Genomic DNA, 21,969 nt, shown 5'->3' with positions numbered 1-21,969 from the left:
GCAAGAGTCTGTTTCTTAGACCATGCACTAGTGAGATGCACTGCCTTCCACCAATGTTCATTAGGATGTTCTGAATGGCTTCAAAGATGTCCTTAAGTTCCTTTGGATAGTGTATGTTGAGGGCAAAAAGAAGGCCCATCAGCATGGAAATGGCACTTGAGACATCCCTCAGATTAGACAGGATTACTGCCGCCTCAAGGACAACCAACACATCGATGATGTCTTCTTCTTTCACCATCGCAATGCCAACTTTCATCCTCTTAGAAAACGTGTCTTCAATACCTGTCGGCTATAAAAGGGTTCAAAGACAAAAAAAAAAAAAAAAAAATTACACAATTACAATTACACAATATCCCTTGTGCTTAACAATTCATGTCTTTCCAAAGAACAGCCATACTGATGCTTTGGATGATGGTGATTGGCTTTGGGTAACACTTATTAGTTGTTAAAGTTTTTTCAGAATGAGATATGCACCCCCATGTTACAAATCCATTTCTTGCTTTAAACAAAGACCATGTTCATAAATAACTGAGCATGTCTTCAATTGCAGAATTCAAACAAAATTTTCAATTTAAATGGTAAATGGCCTGTATTTGTATAGCGCTTTACTAGTCCCCTAAGGACTCCAAAGCGCTTTACACATTCAGTCATTCACACACATGGGTGGATGACTGAATCGTGACTCAAGAGTTGACAGTTCGTCTTATAATCGGAATGTTGCCGGTTCGAGCCCCGGCTCCGACAGTTTCAGTCGTTGTGTCCTTGGGCAAGACACTTCACCTGTTGCCTACTGGTGGTGGTCAGAGGGCCCGGTAGTGCCAGTGTCCGGCAGCCTCGCCTCTGTCAGTGCGCCCCAGGGCGGCTGTGGCTACAATGTAGCTTGCCATCACCAGTGTGTGAATTTAAATCTACTTATGCTAAATATTGGCTGTGCTCTAAACCAAATCTGGCTGAGAATACATGAAATGTGCAAACTGCAGCTACACTACAGGATCAGATTATGGCTCCATAGACAATGCTTCTTTAATCAGTTTATTGATTAAAGTTTATTTTTCCCCCTATATTAACAGCATGAAAAAAGAGCATATAGACATGGCTGAACAGGTTGCATAATTGGCACTGAATATCAACATCCACCTTTACCCAGCTGCCCAATGACTCTGGGCCAGTAACCTTTAATTGCTTACCCAGTCTACACAGTCTCTTTTCCAGGGTCCAAGACATTTCACCAAAGTATTGCCCCCCACAGCTGTAGCAGCCACTGCAGCCCCTTAAATATCCTAATATCTCTGCCATTACAATATACAATGTGAGAAATCAAACGTAAAGCTGAAGTGAACAGTACAGCAGCGAAATGTCAAAGACCCTGGTGAAGACATGAATAAACACAAGACACTAATAATATCAATGCTAGCTTGCCAGTTAGTTACTCTGAAACCTAGACCAAATCCAGTGTCAAAGATCTTGTAATAATACATTTGGTGAGGAAAAAGTACACATGTTATCATGTGGCATCTATTGTTTCATAGATGCCATATGTTTCATTTAAAATCCACTGTGGTGCTGTCATTATTAAATTTACTAAAAGAAACAATGCTAACCTTCACAGTCTTGAAAGTGTGTGAGGGCTCTTCCTTTAGAAAATGAGGTCCTCTGTCCTCTTCCTTTGTGTAGGGCTCTGGTCAAAGAAGTCAAAAAGAAAACAAAAACACTTTTTAAACAGTGTTTATAAAGCATGTAGACAGCTCCAAATTCACAGCTTTTTGATACATAATTCCATCAATATATGATTATCATTGGAGATTTTGAATCAGGCTTATCAGGACATTCAAGTAGAATATGATATCCAACCTACCACCAATATACACAGATTCTGTAAAAGTTACCACACTAAATGTCCGGTTGTGAAATATGATGACAGACTTTACTTATCAGCTTTCTTTCAATGAGTTCATCAGTTGAACTGGATAACCTAAAACTTAAACAAAGGATTAGATTTCGCAGTTGAACACTTACATCATCACCGAAGCATCTTATGAGCCTAGTTAGCCCTCCTATGCCGCTCTTGATTTTCTACAGCTCCACGAACCTCTCCATAATGGTCAAGCACAGCAAAAAGGAACCCTTTCAGGTCAACAGATGTAAGACGGGCAAATTCTGCTTCAACCTGAGCAATAGAAGAAGAGGGGTGGAGAGTACAGGCAGAATAAAAAAAAGATTCTTTGAGACCCAAATTTAAGCAAACAGTCATCTGAGGCCCATTAGAGAAAACACAAACACACAAAAGCAAACAAACAAAAAGATGCACTTTACCTGCCGTTCAGCAAACAAGGAAGTTCAGAGAACAATAAGCTCTGTCTTGAAATCTTTTAAAGTAGAATGATTGTGAAAATGACTTATGTGATGTAAAACTTTAGTAAACGTGCGATTAAAAGAACACTGAGTAAAAGGACAAGTAACAATTTCCTTATTCCTCAGATGTTTACCTTGTGAGCAATACTGTTTTAGTCCAACTGTCTCATTAAAGTTACACAACAGGCTTTTTACATTAAAGCCAGCAAGTCCATTACATACTCCCTTTTTAGATCTGAAATACTGTGCACATTCTGTGTATATGTAGTGGACAGCAATTTACCCCCAAAAAGTGCAAAGTTTGCAAGTCCACCTCATTTAAATGACAAAGACAGATGTGATCATCTAGACCTGTGAAAATAAATTAATGACAAACTTGCAGTTATGGATGTTATTACAACCACAAGAACCTAAACAGTCTGCTCCATTGCTTTTGTTAATGAATCATTTGTTGGTAGCACGTCTGAATATTTAGTTTATGCCACCTGCATGTGATCATCAATAGTGCCATATTACTTCTTAAGAAGTACCCTGACACTACAATCTTTATATCATTTGTTCTACAGAGCTATTAAGTTACAATATAATCTGTGGTGTTTCCAGTATGACAAAATGCACAAATTGTAACTTACCATTTGACTCCACTGACAAAAATAAATCCCCAGCATCAAGTTTGGCTTCACAGACCTAAAATAAGTAAAATAAAAATATATGTTATAATTATATTGTTTTCGCCATTTATTCATGTTTGCTAATTTTCTGACATATAAACAATATTAGTTTTGTTACAATACAGGGAATGCAGTTTAATTAAAAGGTAAATTATGCAAAAAAACAAAAACAAAAAACTTCTGCAGTATACCATGCCAAAAATCAGTGTCTCTGATGCCAATTATTTTATCACTACAGCTCTTTTAGTATGGAAACTCACACAGTCTAGTCATACTAGTCACAAGAGTTCAAAAATAAGTTAAAATAGTGAGCTGTTGTTAAGCATCAAGCATTTCAGGGTAACAAATAACTGCACAATAGAATTAAAGCAAAAAATAAACACACTGGAGGACTATCTGATAAAAACTAATATAATGCTGGTTTGTAGACCATATTTTGTCTCAATCCTCAGTGCACTCTTGCAGCTTAGCATGCAGCAGTTAATAACAACTTAAGTGATTACATAGGGGTAAACAGATGACAACAAGCATCGGAGTCCTGCCAAAAAGTTCTTTTTGAACCCAGCCAGTTATTGGAAATATTCCCAAAATGAACTTCCACCAAAATACAACAGCCTGTGAACTTGAAAGAAATTTACAAGTACAGAGACAATATGAAATAAGCTTTATTAATTAGCTGAGTTAGCTTGCTAATATCGCAACAGTGGTTGAGTGCACAACCTTAAAGCTAGCGGCACAATACTTGTGATTTGGTCAGTACCACATTAAACCCATAAAAAAGGCCATGTGTCAGTTTATTAGGTCAAGTTTGGTCATGACACACAAGCTGGACCTTGTCGGCTAAAGTTACATTAGCTAAAGCAAACATTTCGGTAAAAGAGAAAAACACACATCATGCCATAAATTCAAAACATGTTCCAACTTTTGTAGCTCTCTTTCCTTATAGTTATAACCAATGTTACTCACCTTGAAAGCATATTCCAAAGAAGACGATTAGAAAACGTCCAAGTAAAGTGAGCATGTCGTTAACCGCCGATTCCCCATGATGCACCTCGGTAGGAGTCACGTGAGGCAGTTTTGAATCCTGCTGTGCTCAACTTACCCACATTGTCAAGTTCACATAAGTTTCTGATTTAGCTGGACATGAGTTTTCAAGTTAGCTTTTTTTGGTGTAATTGGGACGTTTTTAACTTGTAATTCTATGTTATAACAACAACTTCAGTCATCTATCGTCAAACTGATATAGAATAATATGTTGAAATAACAAACATCTAGAATTACATTTTACAGTGTACAACTGCATATCTACATGGGATCGCTAATCAGCTTTATCTCTCTGTGAACTCCTGTTTTAACTTTGCGCATAACTTGGATAAATTGGAAGATATAGTAGGTGATCAGTGTGCGCAGGTTTCTCAAAAATATAACGATCGAGTTGAGAATTCAGCGAATTGTGGAGGGACAGGAGAAGGAACAGATGGAGGGATGGATGGCAGACACCTCACCATCACATAAGTTCATCAGGCCTTCAGCCAATGAGCTTTAGTTATTATTGTGCATACACAGGTATAAATAATAATTCCATGATGAATCAGATTAGTAACACCCGTGCTTCTCATGTGACAAGGAAAATAAATCTGCTGGGAAGAATTTTAACGTGAGAAATGTGAGTTATTTTAGCAATTCTTTGTGAACTGTGATTCTGAAGTCTATTGTTTCATACCTGAAAGGAGCCCAGTCCCAGCTCGATGTAGAGTCTGGCTGCTACTCCAGTGTTCTCAGGCAGGAAGGCGAATACAGTGTAGTGCATCCCAAACAGAGGAATCAGGAACAGGGTGGATTTTGCCAGCCTCCTGAGTGAAGCAAAAAGAAAGGAATGAAAAAAGAAACCCTAGAAATAAGTCCAGATAATCATGTAACACTTTGGAAGATTACAGTGTGTTACCAGTATGGTCAGCTACTTTCAGTCATGTCAGAGGTACAAGTTTCAAATGCCAGACAGACTAAATGCGTCATTCAGGTTTCATCAAAGCTACTTTGGTGGTGTCAGATTTTCATTACACTGACCTTTAAAACAACATCGTCATCAGGCCAATCAGTGGAAAAGATTAAAATGTCAAAACACAAAACCTGAACACATTGTGCTTAGTTCAGCTCATATCACTGATGTCTAAATATCATGTAAATGTTGCCATTTAATTTCTTATGACATTTTGTTGCTTGAAACAGTTTGCCGCAAGTAATGCGGTTTGAAAAGAGCAACTCAACATCTGCTTCATCATCAAAAGACACTGAGATAAGTATCATGTTTACGCTCTTCATCATTTACTTTTCTGTATATCCTATTGAGATTGGAAAACCTAGCTGGGTACAGATCCACTCACAAGAGTATCCAGTCCATCAGAGATCAACAGACAGCTGTTATCCTAACAACTGACATGTGTGTGTTTTTTATTCTCATTTCAGTTTCCTCAGTGACACTCTAACATGTATGAGGATGTTGCAGTATATGTTTTAGTCATCTAGATAGTCAAATTAAACCATAAAATAGCTCTAATCAGAAATATTATCACAGCTTCAACTGCTTAAAGATTAAAGATGGGGGGAGCTATCAGCCTATTTCAGGCGAATAATTTGTGCCTTTGTGTGAACGCCAAGGTTCCTCCTGAATCAAATTTGAGTTCCTACGACAGGCGGGGCTTTTAATCCTGTGAAACATTCATTGAACTGGTGGAACAATCCTGTCGCACGTCAAAGTAGGTAACATCTATTTCTGGAATCTGGAGCTATTTTTATATGCTCTCATTCTAAATTAATTCAGCTGAGCACAAATGTGCACCAGCCAGATGTCAAGAGAAGGAAGGATTCTTTCAGGTGAAGCAGGGTTTCACTGCTGCTGCAGTAGATTCATGTATGCATATATTATATTAAAGTGTAAGAAGCCGTTCAAACTTTTGTCAAGGGATTTAAACAGCTCCCCTTCCCCTTCTCTTCTTACATACTACTGTCTCAGTTATCAGTTTCCACTTAACACCCAGCAAAAAGTTTACATGTTAAAATAAATTACTTTTTATCCAACTGCATTATAGAGAGTTTAGTGCAAGAAAATGATTTAAAGCTCAGCTTTATCAATGCTGAACCATTTTTCTCTGCATATGATGTTTTTAACTCACACCTGAGCTATAGGTTGTATCATATTATAAAAAAAAAGTGTGGACATACATAATGGCTTCCCATAAGTGAAGCCCAAACTTATCTCATTTATCCACTTGTTGGTGTTAGACACTCATAGCGTTGATCTTCAATGATGGTACAGTTCTAAAAATTATGATATTGAGAGAAATGTTTATTTCTGGGATTTCACATTGCCGATGGATCTATTTTAACCAAAACCATATTTTTTTCCCTTAAAACTTATCAAGGGCGTAGATCATCTTGCATGGCCACTATGGTGAGGTGAGGCCACTACCTCACCTGATTTATTAAAGTTATTATGTCATAAGCCAGTCTTGTTTTTATCATTTATCTTTTGTAAATATCTGACCCTACCATCTGTCGCAACAGAAATTCAGACTCAGACCGGGCACATTTTTTAAGTCTTCTTCTTCTTCAAGTTATTTTCAGCCAGAGAATTGATGCTCACTGGAACTTTTCTTTTTATCTGACCACACTCTGTAAACCCTGGAGTTAGTTAGTGTGGGAAAATCCCAGCAGATCAGCAGTTTAGGTAACAGTCAGATCAGCCTGTCTGATACCAACAACCATGCCACGTTCAAAGTCACCTAAATCACCTTTCTTCCTCATTCTGCTTGATTTAAAATTCAGCAGGTCATCTTGACCAAGTCTACGTCCCTACATGTATTGAGTTTCTGAGCGATTGGATAAATTGGATAAAACCACATTTCAACCCTTCCAGTAATTGAGACATTTCAGTAAGTTATACGACTGCCATCCACATGAGAGAACAAGATTAAACGTTGGTGAAAAGTGAAAAAGGATTAACCTTCTGGGGACAATGTATGTCTGTAAAAATGTAATACACAAAATTTACAGTTGTTACTAAATATTTGTGTGAATTTGGTTCAATTTATTCCAACCTATACTTGTGATGTGCTGGATCGCATCCTTCAAAGAAAGACGGTGAAAGTTGCAAACTCACAGAGCATATCCAATCCAAAAAAGAAAAAAGCTTGAAAGAGATTGCATCAGAGGGGGGAAGTGTGGCTTTGATCTTATTTTTTCAGTCATACAAGACATTTCTTAAAAGTACAAATGTAATCTGTAAGAAATCAAATTTCATTCTTGTACAGTGTTTAAATTTTAAACTTACAGATTATTAAAATGATGGTTTATCAAAATAGCACTAATATTAAATTCAGCATCCTATGTAAGATGTATGGATATTGAAACTAATTTATCGGATATTCGTTCTTCATCATTTCCTGACATCACACAAGAAACACTGGGGTAAGTTCAGAGCTCTTTGGAGTGCTGCATTAGCTGATTGGTGCAAGCTACTTCTTTTCTTCCTCACAATCAGAAATCTGTTCATCAGCTGTAAGGTTTCCTGCTGAGACGTATTATCAAATCTCATTTTTACGAGCTAAAACAGCCTTCCACAGTTGCTGAGCAGTCCATCCTCACAGACTCCTCTTACCTTACTACTGCCCTAAAGGTTTTTGGTTTTCATATTAATTTACTACTTTACAGCTTCTATTAAGGAGCAGCACGCTTTTTATTAAATCAAAGCTATTATAAGTCACATCAATAACTTGATTGAGACCATATGTCCCATTTTACGAGGGGCATATGTTGAGACAATGTCCAGCATTTTGATTGGTTCCTTACATCTCATAAATCAACACTGAATGACACTTTTCAAAGCCTGGCTCTTATCCAATAAGAGAAAGAAGAAGAGGCCGTCTCATTGGGGGCTCCTTATGATGTCAATCAAACTGTTCACATATTCCAATTTATATGGTAAATGAATTGGTTCTTATATAGCACTTTTCTACTCTGCCTGAGCATTCAAAGTTCTTTATACAACTTGCCTCATTCACCCATTTACTTTTTCTATGTTTAAGTGCTTTCTATCTAACATTCGCACACATCCACACTCCGATGGGCCCACTGGAGAGGAACTTGGGGTTAATATCTTGCCCAAGGATATTTAGCATGCAGACTGGAGCAGCCAGGGATTAAACCACCAACCTTCTGATTATTAGGTGACAAACTCTATCTAGTTACCTAGCTACAGTCAGGAGGTATAGCATTTAAACTCTGAACCAAAGAAAATGAATGAAAAGATAATAGTGGCTGAAATAAATAGCATTTACCGCACTGTGCAGCAAACACAATCACGAAGTTCAACAGACTGTTGCAGTAAACTAGCACCAGTCATTTTTTCAGAGTCAGATGAAAGTTTCCTGCTTTTCAACCAGGTGCTTTCCAGGTGCTAGAAGTGCACGTCCTGTGTGGGCTTGTGTGCTGTTGTTGCCATGATGAACAAACAGAACAGGTGTTTTTGAGTGGGGGGTTTTTTCTCTCTGGAAAAGTTTTCATTTGTATTAATGTGATTTGACTTTTTTTGTTTAATGTTTTGTCCTGTGAATTTGTGGCCTGCAGGACACAAATGCATAAAGACTTTTCAGAATATTGCTGTCCTTCAGTAAATAGGCAGTAGTGAAGCAACTTGTCGATGCAGTTTTTTCTCTATTTTTTGTATCAGAAGAAAGAAGGACTGTTCTTCTATTAATTATGATCAAAAGAGGGATTACACAAGTGCAGACAGCCACATGTAAACAGTTCAACTAATCTGGATCTGTTGCATGATATTTTTAAAAAACAGCTATAACAAAATTTTGCACTAGCACAACATTGTACACTGTGTCCCACATTGTCCCACAGAGATAATCTCTCCTCGTGACTCACATAAAGTGTCCAGTGTCATTGTTCCCAGTCATGGCAGAAGATTTAAGCTTTTGAACCAGAATCCGGATGACGTTGACGAAGATGACTATGTTGATCTGGAAGAGAAATATGTACAGTGGCCTAAATGGCAAAATCAGATACACACTAGTTAATACACATTCAGTGTTATCACAGGGCAATGAAAGATTTTAAAATCCTGCATCATCACAGGATAAAGGTGATTTCTATTGAACTCGAGACAAATCAAAGCGAACCACAATGTGTCACTGCAAACGAGAACATTCACTCCGCTGATGAGCCAAATGTGTCTGAGGCAAGAAAAGTAAATACAGGAAAAAGATACTATGTTCTGGACTAGTTGATTACGTGGAAAATTAATGTGTTTATCATATTTATCACGGTAATATTTCAGGAAAAAAATGTACTCTGAATGTATACAGAACTCTGTTGCATCCCATAATGCAAAATGTAAAGAATGCAGGAAGGCTTTTAACTCAAACTTGCAGCGTACACCAGGAAATTGGGTCGGCTCGAGGTTGGATCAGATCCTTACTATAAACTAACCACTCTGGAGTTTGTCTGGAAGTTGACCGAATCCAGAAAAAATACAGGTGAGTAAACAACCTCAGTTAACTGAAATATTACCATGGCTGCCAGAGATTTTCATTTCTACCAACTCACTGAAGTAAAGTTATCTTAATTAGCTAGTTAAACTTGTGCCAGGAACAAATGTGATTGGCAAGAAAACTTCTGCCAACTTCTGTCTCTCAGTATGTTGGCAAATATTTATTAACCTTTAGCTTTTACAAAAGAAAATCTGACATCAAAGGATTTAAAAGACAAAACCACCAATACATGTTTCTTAACAAGCTCCTAAAATTTTAAACAATTGCTGGTAAATTGTTTAATATTTCATGATCACTGCCCCAAGGGCCACAAACTTGCACTTCCTCTGCCTGAAGAATCCCACTTTAGTTTAAAACTTCCTCATAAAATTTTAATTGTAAATCTGCCACCACAAAACAAAAAACTAGACAGGCACAGCAAGTTTATCAGGTACTTGTGTTTAACTCCTATACTCACCAGCAGTGAGGCTGTTATTGGTCCCTTAATAATCCACCAGATGCCAACATTGTCTGTGTCATCCCAGCAACTGTAAAGCCAAATGTAAGTCAGTGCAATACTAAACCTACAAAAATAGATATAATAGTTAACATGGACTGGTAAGCTGATTTAAATAAAATTCAGTTATATGAAAATAACAACAGTAAAAGCATACCCTCTGTCATCATAGAAGAATCTGGTCAAAACCCACAGTATGAGAACTGTAGATGGGAGCCCTATAACGTAAGGGCAGGAATTAATTATGCATGCTCTGTTTACCTGTCAAGTAAAATCAATCCGAACATTGCTCCAGACCAAACGCATCTGTTTGCTGCATTATTTTTATGGGAATGTTGACAAGCATAGAAAATATTAAGTTGACTCTGTGTATAATTTTTTCCCGTGCTACTTGCATCTGTTTCATGCCCAAAAAAAAAGAGGAGCGCACAGAGAATAAAAGCAGGAGACACGAGAGAGCAAGATAGTAAAGCCGGAAAGAAGCTGATAAGACGCATCAGAGCCGCCGTGGGTACAGTCTGAGCACCACTCGTGTACACACACGTAAACACACCTCAGGTGCTTTGTGTAAAAACATTCAGGACAAAAATATTTACATATATTCACATATTCAACTGTGTAGTTTCATTTTTTAAGCATTGTTATGGCTGTTATTGTTTTAACTTTGTATAGAGAATATCACAAGCAATCTATCGCCAACCCAACATCTGTTGTCCAGGTATAAAATATGATAATTTGGGGGAATAGCTGAATTTATTAAGTAATCATCCTTTTATCAACAACTGAAACTGCTGTGCATTAATTCTTGGGTGAAAATAAGGCAAATAGGGAAATCCTGGGTTTTCAGTAATAGCGATTCTGTTTTTTCTTCTTCTTACCAGGTTACATTGCCATGGTAACTTGTGCTTCCTGTAGCACGTTATGTCTGCAGGTCATGTTCAACATTACACAGGTGAAATCACTGCCTATAGATTAATTGATTATGTAAAAGACTGTATAAACATTCCCAGAACATGTCTCGGATAGTAAAAGGATCTAAAGTCTTTGTGTTTCCTAAACTTTAATAAATGTATTCCTTAATGATAAACAAATTATATTAATAAGGCTTATACAGTCTGCATTTTTGCCAGCTTTCCTTACTGGCTCAAGAGAGCTTAAAGTGCACACAGCATGTTTGATACTGCACTACTGTACAGCGCTCCTCCACTCACATGACTCAGGAGCTGAACTGGTTGCGCTCCATTGCTTTCAGACTGTATTATGTGCCTAATCAGTTTTTTCTAATATTATAGTTTGATTTTCCTTGGTAAGAATCAGTCACTCTGCTCTCTGTAAACCTTTCACATTACTGATTGGTCAGATGCCTCCATTGCTGCCTCTTCCAGGGAACCACCCTTGCAGCTAGATTGGGAAGCTCTGGACTGACTTATTGAAATTATAACCACCTTTGTGTGGTTGATTAGGCTGATTGCTGATGTCTGGGTAAGAGAAGAGATAGGGAAAAGATATCCTGAGTATGTTGTACCTGCTTTGAAGCACAGCCCCAGGAAGCATTCACAATTGTAATTATGACTAATCTTATAATTAAGGGATCTTTTCCAAAAGGTTAAGGTGGTTGTTAATCAGAGATAAGCTACCTGGTGTAACTTTTGCTATTTTATTAATATTGACATTTAATATTGTCTCATGCCTATGAATTCAGTGCTATTCCATTTTTAAAATTAGCAGTTCAGGCTTATAAAGCGGTGCTGCTGTGAACTGGAGCTGGAAAAATTATCACGGTTCAAGTGCAAGTTCCCAGACGAGATGTAGAATCGACTGATGTCCGGCAGGGATCGACAGCAGTGGAGGATTTCACTTTCCTCTCTTAACTTCCTGTCAAAGCAGCTGAGCAGCAGTTGCCAGCTACAGCGTCCTGCTCAGCGTGACTCACTGTTTGCATGTGGAACACCTTTAACAACAACCTACAACTGAGACAGCTCACAAGACCTGACGTGAAATCATAATAATGTCTGCCTGAATGCTGATGGCCCACCTTTTCTTTTATTACGCTGGCACGGCATGCTTGTAGCCCTCAGGGTCAGATCCATTTATATCTTACCATAAATTCCATTCATCGCCTTATCAGAAATATCCCAGCCATGTGTGAATGCAGCATTGCACTGGAATGCAGTGGAGGATTTAAAAAGCCCACGTGGCATGAAAGGTTTTGTTTTGCCAGCTGGACATCGCCTAAAAGTTTCAGGTAAGTGTGTTGCTGTTTCTCACCTTCACTGCTGCACTTAACAAAAGTGTTTGCTTAGCCCTGTGTGGCTGGACTAAGCTGCTACATTTTGGTAACAGGAACCATATAAGACTGACAGGAGCGGTGGAGCTTCGCTAAGACCGCTTGAGATTACAGGCTTGAATAGGAAAATATACAGCAACATGAAACAAACAAAACAAAACAAAAAGACAGTGGGATGGGAATGGTAAGACAATGGAAAACACTTGGCTTAGGAACAAGGGATGAGAAAACATGGGAACCTCTCAAAACATCCATAGAAAGCTCAGAAAAAAAACAAAAGACAGGAGAGAAAATAATGCGCTGCTGCCTAAATAAACTGCTACCAGGATTTTGGAGGCTCACTTCTTGTGTAGAAATAGATTTCTAACCCAGATATGAAGATAATGTGTGATAATACTGACTTTACACCTAGTGCTTTATATTACATACATGAGTTTTTGTAAGCGTTTGAGGCTTCTTCATCATCAGTTTAAATTTTTCCCCTGAAAATTCTAAATAAATTCTAAAATAAATGTCAAATTAATATTATGTTTTTGTCAAAAGGTCCAATACACTCTCTCACTTCAAAATTTATAATTTTCTGGGAATAATTTAGGCTTTAAAGGGTTAATCCATTTAAGGCACTGAAAGGGGTTTTCATACTGTTCCCCTGTTATCTCATATTCTGCAGCTGAATATATTAAATTGAGCACATCACAATGTGCAACTGATGGCACTTATTCTCCAGCAGCATCATTTACAAGAGATGGAAAAGCAACAAGACGCCTTGACTTTAAATCAGCAAAACGATGGAAACGTTTGTTTGTTCTTGAAAATTACTTCTTTACCTACATTACTCAGATCTGATGTTTTAGAATAAAAAAATATCATTTGTTTATTTATTAAACTTTCAGTGGATTTTGACACATTTTGCTTTTATACGTAAATAACTTTCAGTCTGAGTCAATTTTTTTTAACTTTTTCTTCATTAAGGAGTTAATGAGTGAATCTTTGGCAGGTCCTTCAGGCATTTGCTGGCAAGACAGTAAAAGTCTGACATGTTTGCTGCAGGACCTTTAGCAGATGCAGTGTTGCCAACTTAGCGACTTTGTCGCTATATTTAGCGAGTTTTCAGACCCCCTTAGCGACTTTTTTTTCTAAAAAGCGACTAGCGACTTTTTCTGGTGTTACTGGAGACTTATTTATGACGACTTTTTGACGTGAAAGCGCGTATCGCTCTTACTCTCAACAAGCAGCGGTGCTTTGGCACGGTGCACCTCACCCGTGCCAAAGCGCTCACAGGCAGATAGTCCTCCCCCCGCTGCTATCAGGGCGGGAGATGTGCACACCTATGTGTCCAAACTGCAAATGAATCGCGCATGAGCGAAGCCGCCGCTCCCGCACTGACTGTAACGCAGTCAGTTCTTCTTTTATTGTTATGTTGTTTTGTGGATCACAAGGTTTAAAACTACTAATAAACACACACACACGCCAATTTCGGGTCATTTTGCCGGTCCAATCCCGGATAAAGGAGCAGGGTTGGAATTGTGACATTAAAAAACAATAATTCTAAAAGAAATTTAATTTGTAGTTCTAAATAAATTCTAACTGCATTTAGGACGTTTTTTTTACTCACTTTATGTCTCTTCCACAATGTTATTTCTCTCTCCAACAATGTAGGTAGGTTACAATTACATTAGCATGACCAATTATGCAAATTAGGCGATGACATCATTTAGCGACTTCTACCGATTTTTAGGACAGCCAATAGCGATTTTCCTTACTGAGGAGTTGGCAACACTGAGCAGATGTGGCCGATGATGGTGTCAGACACAATGAAGAGTGAGTGAAGTGAAGAACTTAGCCATAAGCAGAATTAACAATGGGCTGGCTGCCTGGAGAGATGACACCGATTATGATGATGATGATGATGATGATGACAATGATTTCCACTGGATTACACTAGTCTGGACTTCAGAAAACCATTGAGAGCTTCTTTGAAATGGAGAAACAAACCAAAAATATACAGCTAATGATAAGTTCTGGATGTTTTACTGGCTATTTTTTTTTTTACGTGTAGTTGTGTAAGCTAGTTAGTTACTGTATAACATGAGCAGTACTGTGTGTGGAGGTTAAAGTGGCTTGCTAGCACTGGTTAAATATTTGCTAGCAGCTAACATGCTAACTGCTATGATTTCTCCGCTTAGCAAAAAATATATTTTAATGATTATTTTAATCACTTTTACATCTTTTAATGGGCTCTGACATGTGATATTTTAACAGTTAGATGAACTGTTGCTGTTTTGTATTTGTCAGGCTACATGATGATCAGCTAGTGTAGTTCCAGAAAAAACATGTAGGGAGGTAGCTTTTGTGTGACTTGACGCTTCAATGCTGCTTTTACCTGGCAACACCGATTCAATTATTTATCAAATCTTTCCGTTTTTTAAGTTCACAGGCATCCTGTTTGTAAGGGTACAGTCTCTTCAAGTCTGAAAACATTGCTCATTCAAATCAATCATTTATAGTGTTTTTCTCACACACAGACACATCTGGGATGTAGCGAGAAAACCAATCACTGTTGGAGACCACAATTTTGCATTTTTGCATTTTTTAAAGGTATTTATTACATTTTCCTCTTTTACTGTCCTTCTTGAATACTGCTTATTCAACAGTGTTAGTTTTTTAAAGAGTACCACTAAATAGATAGTTTGTGAAATGCCTTTTTTTAAACCAATCTCTCCCTGCCTATATAAAACATTTGTTTTTAAATGCTGCAATCCATTTAACAAGTTAACATCATACGGGTGTTAACAAAGCGTGTTTTCCCATATTATTCAATTGAATTTCAATGTATTTTGCACAGTGCAAGCTGTGGAAAATTTTATTTGGATTTCTGTTAAATTACCCAAAGTTACACACTACTAAAAATTACTTGCAGTGAAAATATTTTTTTCTTTCCTGTAAAAACTTTAATTTGTACCCCTTTGTAAGTGAAACACAATGAAATCCCATTTAATTCTAGGAGAATTACATTTTTAGTCTTTCTGAATTTTCTAATTCAGAAAGACTAAAAATCTGTATTAATTTGTGTAACACAATTATAGAGGCTGTGCTTTTGTACACAGAAACAAAGGAAACCTGTATTTTAATTTGCCCATTTGACATGTCGGTGCAAATTGACAATATTCCAGTGTGAGCAAAAACATCAAATCATGGGACTTAATATAAACATACACAGACAAAGGACAAAAGGAGTTAATTGACTGTTTAGGACAATAAACACACTGTTCAGTAGTCAAAACCACAAAACAAAAAGTTGTTTGACTTTCTAAGCATATTTTCAGATAAAGCAATTTGTTTGTCTGTGCATCCACAACTGAGCTTATTTGTATCAAAAAAAGAAGTTTTCCTATCATATTTATAGCATCTCCCCTTTCAACTGGCCTCTATGTTTTATGGCCCTGTCTCTATTTCACCAGTGTTTGCTTTATCACTAGAGCTGATCGTGATTAACAAATGATTTGAGAAGGTAACCCTTTTGAATATTAATCTGTTTGTGGGTCACATTTTATTCTGTGTTTTTTAGTGTTTGTGTTGGAACTACAGTGTGTGATTGTTTTTGTAATGACAAATTCAGTCACCCTTACTCACCCCATCCAATCAGGATGTACCACCAGAAGTATTTCCTCTGTGAGACGAAGGTCAGCGCCAGCAGCGTCTGCAGATACATGCCCTCCACCAGCAGCCAGAAGTAATTGGCCAGGATGCTGAACTGGAAGAAAGCCACAGCTGACTTGCACGCTGTCTATAGAGAGGAAACAAAACAAAGCTAGAAAAACTGGATGTGTCATTATTTAACATAAAAATACATCTTTTTGTGTAATAAAAGGGAAGGTAGTGATACTTTTTATATACTTTACTTTACTTTATATACTACTTTTATTATAACTTCAACTGAAGTCAATTAAGTACAAAAAAATACAAAATAAGCACCAAGGAACTCAAACCAATTAAAAAAAGAACAAAAATAAAAAAACCTAAAGAATCACAAAATGACAATTTGAAAAGACTTGCAAAAGAAATGAACATTTACAAAACAATAAAAAAAGGAACACAAAATTAGCAAAATCTACAGATATAAACCAACAGGAAGATGTGCACAAGCAGAGCTACAGTACATAACCACAAAAACACACAAAAAGTGTAAAACCAGCACCAAACAATAACTGAACAAAGATAAAAACACAAAAAAACGCACAAAAGATACACAAAAGAATAAAAACCAAAGATGACAAAAAAGCAATAAAACGCATGTACACAGAGACCAACGACCAAAACATGCAATAAAGAACAACCACAAAGGCTGTTTTTTAAAATCAATTCATGAAAAAAGAAACAAACCTATTCTCCAAATCCAACACACGCACATGCAAAAAAAGCATATTCAGTACATTCTATATAAGGAGATCCTGATACAAAATATATACAGGACGGTCATGTCGCTATTCCTGTTCACTCTATAACCTTCTGCCTTCCAGCACATGAATGAATCATGCCACCTGCAGAAGTCCTCTAATGACACTGCAGTAGTTGGATGTATTAGGGACAGGGCAGGAGTGGGAGGTGATGAAGAGCTATGTGTAGTACTCTGGCAGAAAACCACCTCCTTCTGAAAGTCAGCCACTCAAAAGAGATGGTGGTTGATTTCCGGTGACTAAGCCCATTAGCATGATGGGTGACTGAAGCAGTGGACGGCTACAGGTACTAGGGTGTTCACACGAATGACAGAATGGACTCTATTTTTTGAGGAACCTCAGTTCCTTTGAGGCAAAACGGCAAAACCAATTTTTAACAGCAAGTGCTGTTGTCTGCTTGGAGGGGTGGCATCTGTGCCAGAGATGCCAGCAGGAACAACAAATTAATCAGTGGCCAGAATCTGGAGGCGTTTGAGTCACAGAGGGACAGGAGGGCAAAGACAAACTGTTGTCCATCATGGACAACCCATCACACCCACTCCATTTCACACTACAGACCCAACAGAGTTCCTTCTCCCTCAGACCCCACTAACATAAAGACCACTTCAGATCATTCCTACGGTTATATATATATATATATATAACCTTCTCTCTCTGTCTGTCTGTCTGTCTGTCTGTCGTAGATTTAAACCTCTTTTTTCCACCATAAAAAAAATCTTAAATTGTTGCTAAAAGATTTCATCAGTCTAATGAGAGGATTTTCCCTCTCATCGTTTTGCCACGTGTCTTCCCCTCCTCGTTCTCTGTTTCCACTGTTAACTCAATCACACAGCATGTGGGAATCTATTTTGTGATGCAAACATCAATTAGAGCCCCTCACCGTGGACATGGAGCAGTGGTCCAAGGTCTCATCAGCAAACAGCACGGTGTCTTTAATGAAGACGGCACTGGCTCTCAGGATGAAGGAGGCGAACAGGTTGATGTGGATGTAGTTTCTGGTGCAGCGGAACTTCCTGCGTAACAATAGCGTAAAGCGTATACTGCATGTAAATTAATATTTCATAAGGTGGAAGAAGAAGGTAAACAACTTCATGAATTTGCATGTGTAAGATGATTCATAATCCTCAGTACTACAAAGACTCTTTGAGGCTTTATCATATGAATATATGCATATTTTCCTAAAATTATAAGATGCGGTCCTAACCACACAAATCCTGAATGTGTCGGCATCATAGAAATTTTCCCTTTTATTGGCCTTTTGTGGGTGCAGATGGTGGTGTGTGTGCCGCTCTGGTCTAACCTGAAGGCTGCGAACACCACGATGGCTGTAATGAGGGAGATGAGTGACGTGGCGTAGCCTACGGTGTAAACCTGTCTGAAGGTATAAAGGTAACTCGTCTGGAGACGGGGAAACAGAGAAACTGTTAGTTTAGAAAAATATCAAAATAAAAGTCTGAAGCTGTGAGTCTGACTCAAATCCCTGCAACTTCAAGGCTTCTTTCTTTCTAAGATTCATGAATGAATAATAATTTATTTAAGCTTTAGATACAAAAAGTGGCAATTATACTAAAACACTGAAAAACATGTACTTTAAACTGTGTGGTTATTCAAATATATAAACAATTTCAGGACCTGTAATTTCCCCTGAGTTGTTTACATTTATTCCTGGAACAAAAGTCCTCACAGCTAACTACAAATAGGTCTGACATAAAAAGGAAACAGCGATAGAGGAAGTAGAAACAATATGTTCATCCTTCATTGACTGGCATGATTACAACCACATGTCCGTATACCTCGGACTCAGGCTCGCTGTCATCGCTGAACACGCAGGCCTCCTCATAGGGTGGATACATTTCCGACCAACCGTCAGCAGTACAGTTCCTGTAAACATACCCTAATGTGGGGAATCCAAAGAGAGAACGCAAGGAGACAGTTAATTTCAAGTGTTTCAATCGCACAAATATATGAATGTTGTTCTTTTACTATTATTTGTGCCCTTCCTGACACAACCCCAAAAGGATTTGTGTTTCCTTCCAGGAATAAACCGGGGATCTCTTTGTTTGCAAGGGGAATGTGCAAACCACTTGGAGCCACTTTTTCAGTCTGTTAAGAATGAAAGCTGCAATTTCAGTTCAGTTTATGGGTCACATAACCACTGCATGGGAACCTATAAATAACACCTTCAAATTTTCTCTTTCTTATAAAGACGTACAACTACCTGCTGAAAATGTTCACATGTAATGCACCATGCATTTGCAAAACATGGTGATGAACACCCTGAGATCTCAACAATGTTCAGTCAGTCTCCTGTCCTTTAGCTTTCAACACGCTGTTTGGGTGAAACTGCTAAATGCCCTCTTTCTCTACAATTTTGGCACTTTTCAAATCCCTCCAGTGGGACAGTCTGATGGGCTAGTTCTGACCTGCAGGCTGTTTGACAGCCCGGGTTTAGAAGCTCAGTGAAGCTGTTTTTGTTACGCCAAGTGTCCTTTTCTGTCTTGGTTTTTAGTCATTTTCATACATTTTACAACACAACTGTCTGACAATAAGAGCTATTTTAAATCTACCTGAATAAAAATTATTCACGTCCCTTTTTGTTGTGAAATGCTGTTGAAATTACATCCTGGCTCCTTTGTTCAAGTTTAACTTTTAGGGTTCTTGAAAAGTGAAGAAACCTACTGAAACTCTGCAGGTGTATTTTCCTTTTTATCTTTCAGGGCTAATAACTGCTACACCATTATCATCTTTTAATTTCTTTTTCTCCTTTACATTTGAAGCAAATCCTCTACTCAGTCTATTGAAGCTCACTTTGGTCTCTTCCAACTTCTTTTGGAAATATCTGGCTCTTTATCTTCTAAAGTCTCCACTGTGCTTTCTTCTGGGACTGTATCTGCTGTTTAGCACAAAGCAGCAGTGTACGGTGATTTTTGACTAATGACATCCGCTTGCTGTCACCAACAGCAACACTGTGAGATTGAACAGAAGTTGCTGGCTGGACAGTTAAACAATATGCAGAACCTCATTCATAAGCTCAGGGGAGCCTATTTTCACACTGCAGCAGTGTTTTCACGTAAACATATCGAAGAGACGTACTTTAAGTAAATGATATGCTTCCCTGCAGCTGTGTGAAGGGGAAAAAACTAAGAATATTTAAAAATTTGCAAAATGCTTGTGAAACCATGAGCTGATTAATTCCTTTATAATTAAATATTGAATCATAATTGCTTTACACTCCTTGCTTTAACCTACAAGCTTTAAGTCATCATTCCGGTACACTTGCACCAGTATTTCCTCTCTGAGACTATTTCGGTCCATCGTCCTTTCAGTCAAAAAACGATTTATTCTTTTATGTCCACTGACGTCTGCTTTTAGTTAAAGTTCATTTGGATACAGCGGGTGACAGGAGAAAGTCATCCGGTATTTGTGGGACTGTGTATTTAAATGTCTTTGCCAGAGATAGCGCATAGGTAATAGCAGAATTGCTGTTTAGCAGAACAAAGATGTATAAAAATACATAACAGGAGGTTTTTTTCTTTGTTCATTATTTCCTCTGAGCAAACAGAAACCGACTGGAGTCCAAATGCTGCAAACTGTGCAGCTGAAAGCAAAGCCTCTTGTTTGTTTGGGTGATCAGCAATTCAGATCATAATGAGCCGTTATTTCCATCAAGGTAAAGGAGGAAAGAGCATTACTTGTTAATTAATGTGGCTTTCCCTCCACTAATGATCCTGTAACAATACAACAGTGCACAGACCAATATTTCTGTCTGTGCGCGTCATTTTAAATGTTTACTTGTTGTCCTATAAGGACCAGTTTAATAGTTGCAAAGCATGTAATTGTTTTAACCAAAGAAAAAGCTAATAAAAATCTTAACGTGGATACATGTGCATTATTTACACACGTATGTGTAAATATAAAAACTGGTAAATGCAACAGCCCATTATTAAGAAAGAACTTATTTCTCACGGTGTCACAAAGACTTTCTTCGAGGAGACAGCAGCCTAAGAGGATGTCAAATTGTGATGAATGAACCCTGCAGACAAGATTTCAAACCACTTCTGCCAAAAACATCCTAGAGCATATTATATATATATACGTGTGTGTGTGTGTGTGTGTGTGTGTGTGTGTGTGTTCTTGCCAACAAACATACATGAATAATACATGCTATGATTCTCCAGCAGTGACTCCAGCCTGCATTAGCTGTGCTGATTATCCAGTGAAGATAATTAGACTTAGTACTGGTGCGACAGCACAGCATCCAAGAATCTGATTTTTACATTATATTATTTTAGCAATTCTGGTGATCAGATGATTTGGCTATGAGGATCTGTGCTTTTCTGTGTTCACTGAGGCTGGTGCAGGAACCAACCTTGATTGCTGGAGAAATGCTGGAAGACTTCAGAGCAGGACAAATTGACCACCTGCCCAACCTCAGCTCTCAGCCAGCACCCGATCTCATCCCACTCTGTTTTACATCCTGCAAACAGAGACAGAGGGAGAAGCAGCAGAAAGTTATTAATAACACTGTCACAATGCTGACACTCTGATGCTCTGACAGTATAGACACTCAGGTGCTCAAGATTTAGTGCAAAATCCAGCTGCAAAGCTGAACATCTCTTTTGTCAAGCTTTAGTGAGAATAACTCTACTTCCACAAACCGCATCCTAAAAGTTTGTACTTATATTTTAAACTTCATAGGTAATTAGAACAGGTCAAGTTCACTAAATTTATGCAAACATTTACAGCTTTACTTAGTAGCTTTGCCAATTACAGTTTTTACAAAATATACAGTAAAAGTCTTAAGCTACCCCTCATATGTTTACAAATGGGAAATAGGTGCAGTGATTTATTGAACATCTACAAACGTTTGTTAAAGACCACTTTAAAAGTTACACGAAAGTTTGGCCCCTTATGAACAAAATATTCACTATTCAATTCATTTCAGTTTTACTTATATATCACAAAATTGCAAGAACAGTTACTACAAAGTTATTGGCAAGATATTTATATTGCAAGGTGAAGACCCCAGAAAACCCCAACAATCAGTCAGCCTGGGATGAACAAGCACTTGGTGACAATGGGAAGGAAAAACTCCCTTTTAACAGGAAGAACCCGGCAGAACCAGCCTCAGGGAGGGACAGTTTTATCA

At 37.9% G+C, this 21,969-nt stretch overlaps 1 protein-coding gene and 1 long non-coding RNA gene across 2 annotated transcripts in view; one reads left to right on the top strand and one right to left on the bottom strand.

Annotated features, from left to right (window-relative positions):
- Nucleotides 1–21,969, bottom strand: part of ghrhra (growth hormone releasing hormone receptor a) — a 52,424-nt gene that overhangs the window by 6,993 nt on the left and 23,462 nt on the right. Inside the window, exons 3-11 of the mRNA XM_013270932.3 lie at nt 21,190–21,297; nt 18,614–18,714; nt 18,121–18,218; nt 17,701–17,833; nt 15,997–16,150; nt 10,234–10,294; nt 10,038–10,107; nt 8,955–9,049; nt 4,747–4,876 (exon numbers count right to left, since the gene is read on the bottom strand). Coding sequence (XP_013126386.2) covers nt 4,747–4,876; nt 8,955–9,049; nt 10,038–10,107; nt 10,234–10,294; nt 15,997–16,150; nt 17,701–17,833; nt 18,121–18,218; nt 18,614–18,714; nt 21,190–21,297 — 950 coding nt within the window. The remainder of the gene's footprint in view (nt 1–4,746; nt 4,877–8,954; nt 9,050–10,037; nt 10,108–10,233; nt 10,295–15,996; nt 16,151–17,700; nt 17,834–18,120; nt 18,219–18,613; nt 18,715–21,189; nt 21,298–21,969) is intronic.
- Nucleotides 14,135–16,084, top strand: LOC109195364 (uncharacterized). Its single transcript, XR_002056996.1, has 3 exons — nt 14,135–14,184; nt 14,889–14,961; nt 16,010–16,084. It is a non-coding gene; the product is annotated as an uncharacterized LOC109195364 (long non-coding RNA).

The sequence above is a fragment of the Oreochromis niloticus genome, linkage group LG18, assembly GCF_001858045.2.
Source record: "Oreochromis niloticus isolate F11D_XX linkage group LG18, O_niloticus_UMD_NMBU, whole genome shotgun sequence".
In the NCBI taxonomy this organism is placed as follows: domain Eukaryota; kingdom Metazoa; phylum Chordata; class Actinopteri; order Cichliformes; family Cichlidae; genus Oreochromis; species Oreochromis niloticus.
This window is presented reverse-complemented; position numbering and strand designations above follow the sequence as displayed.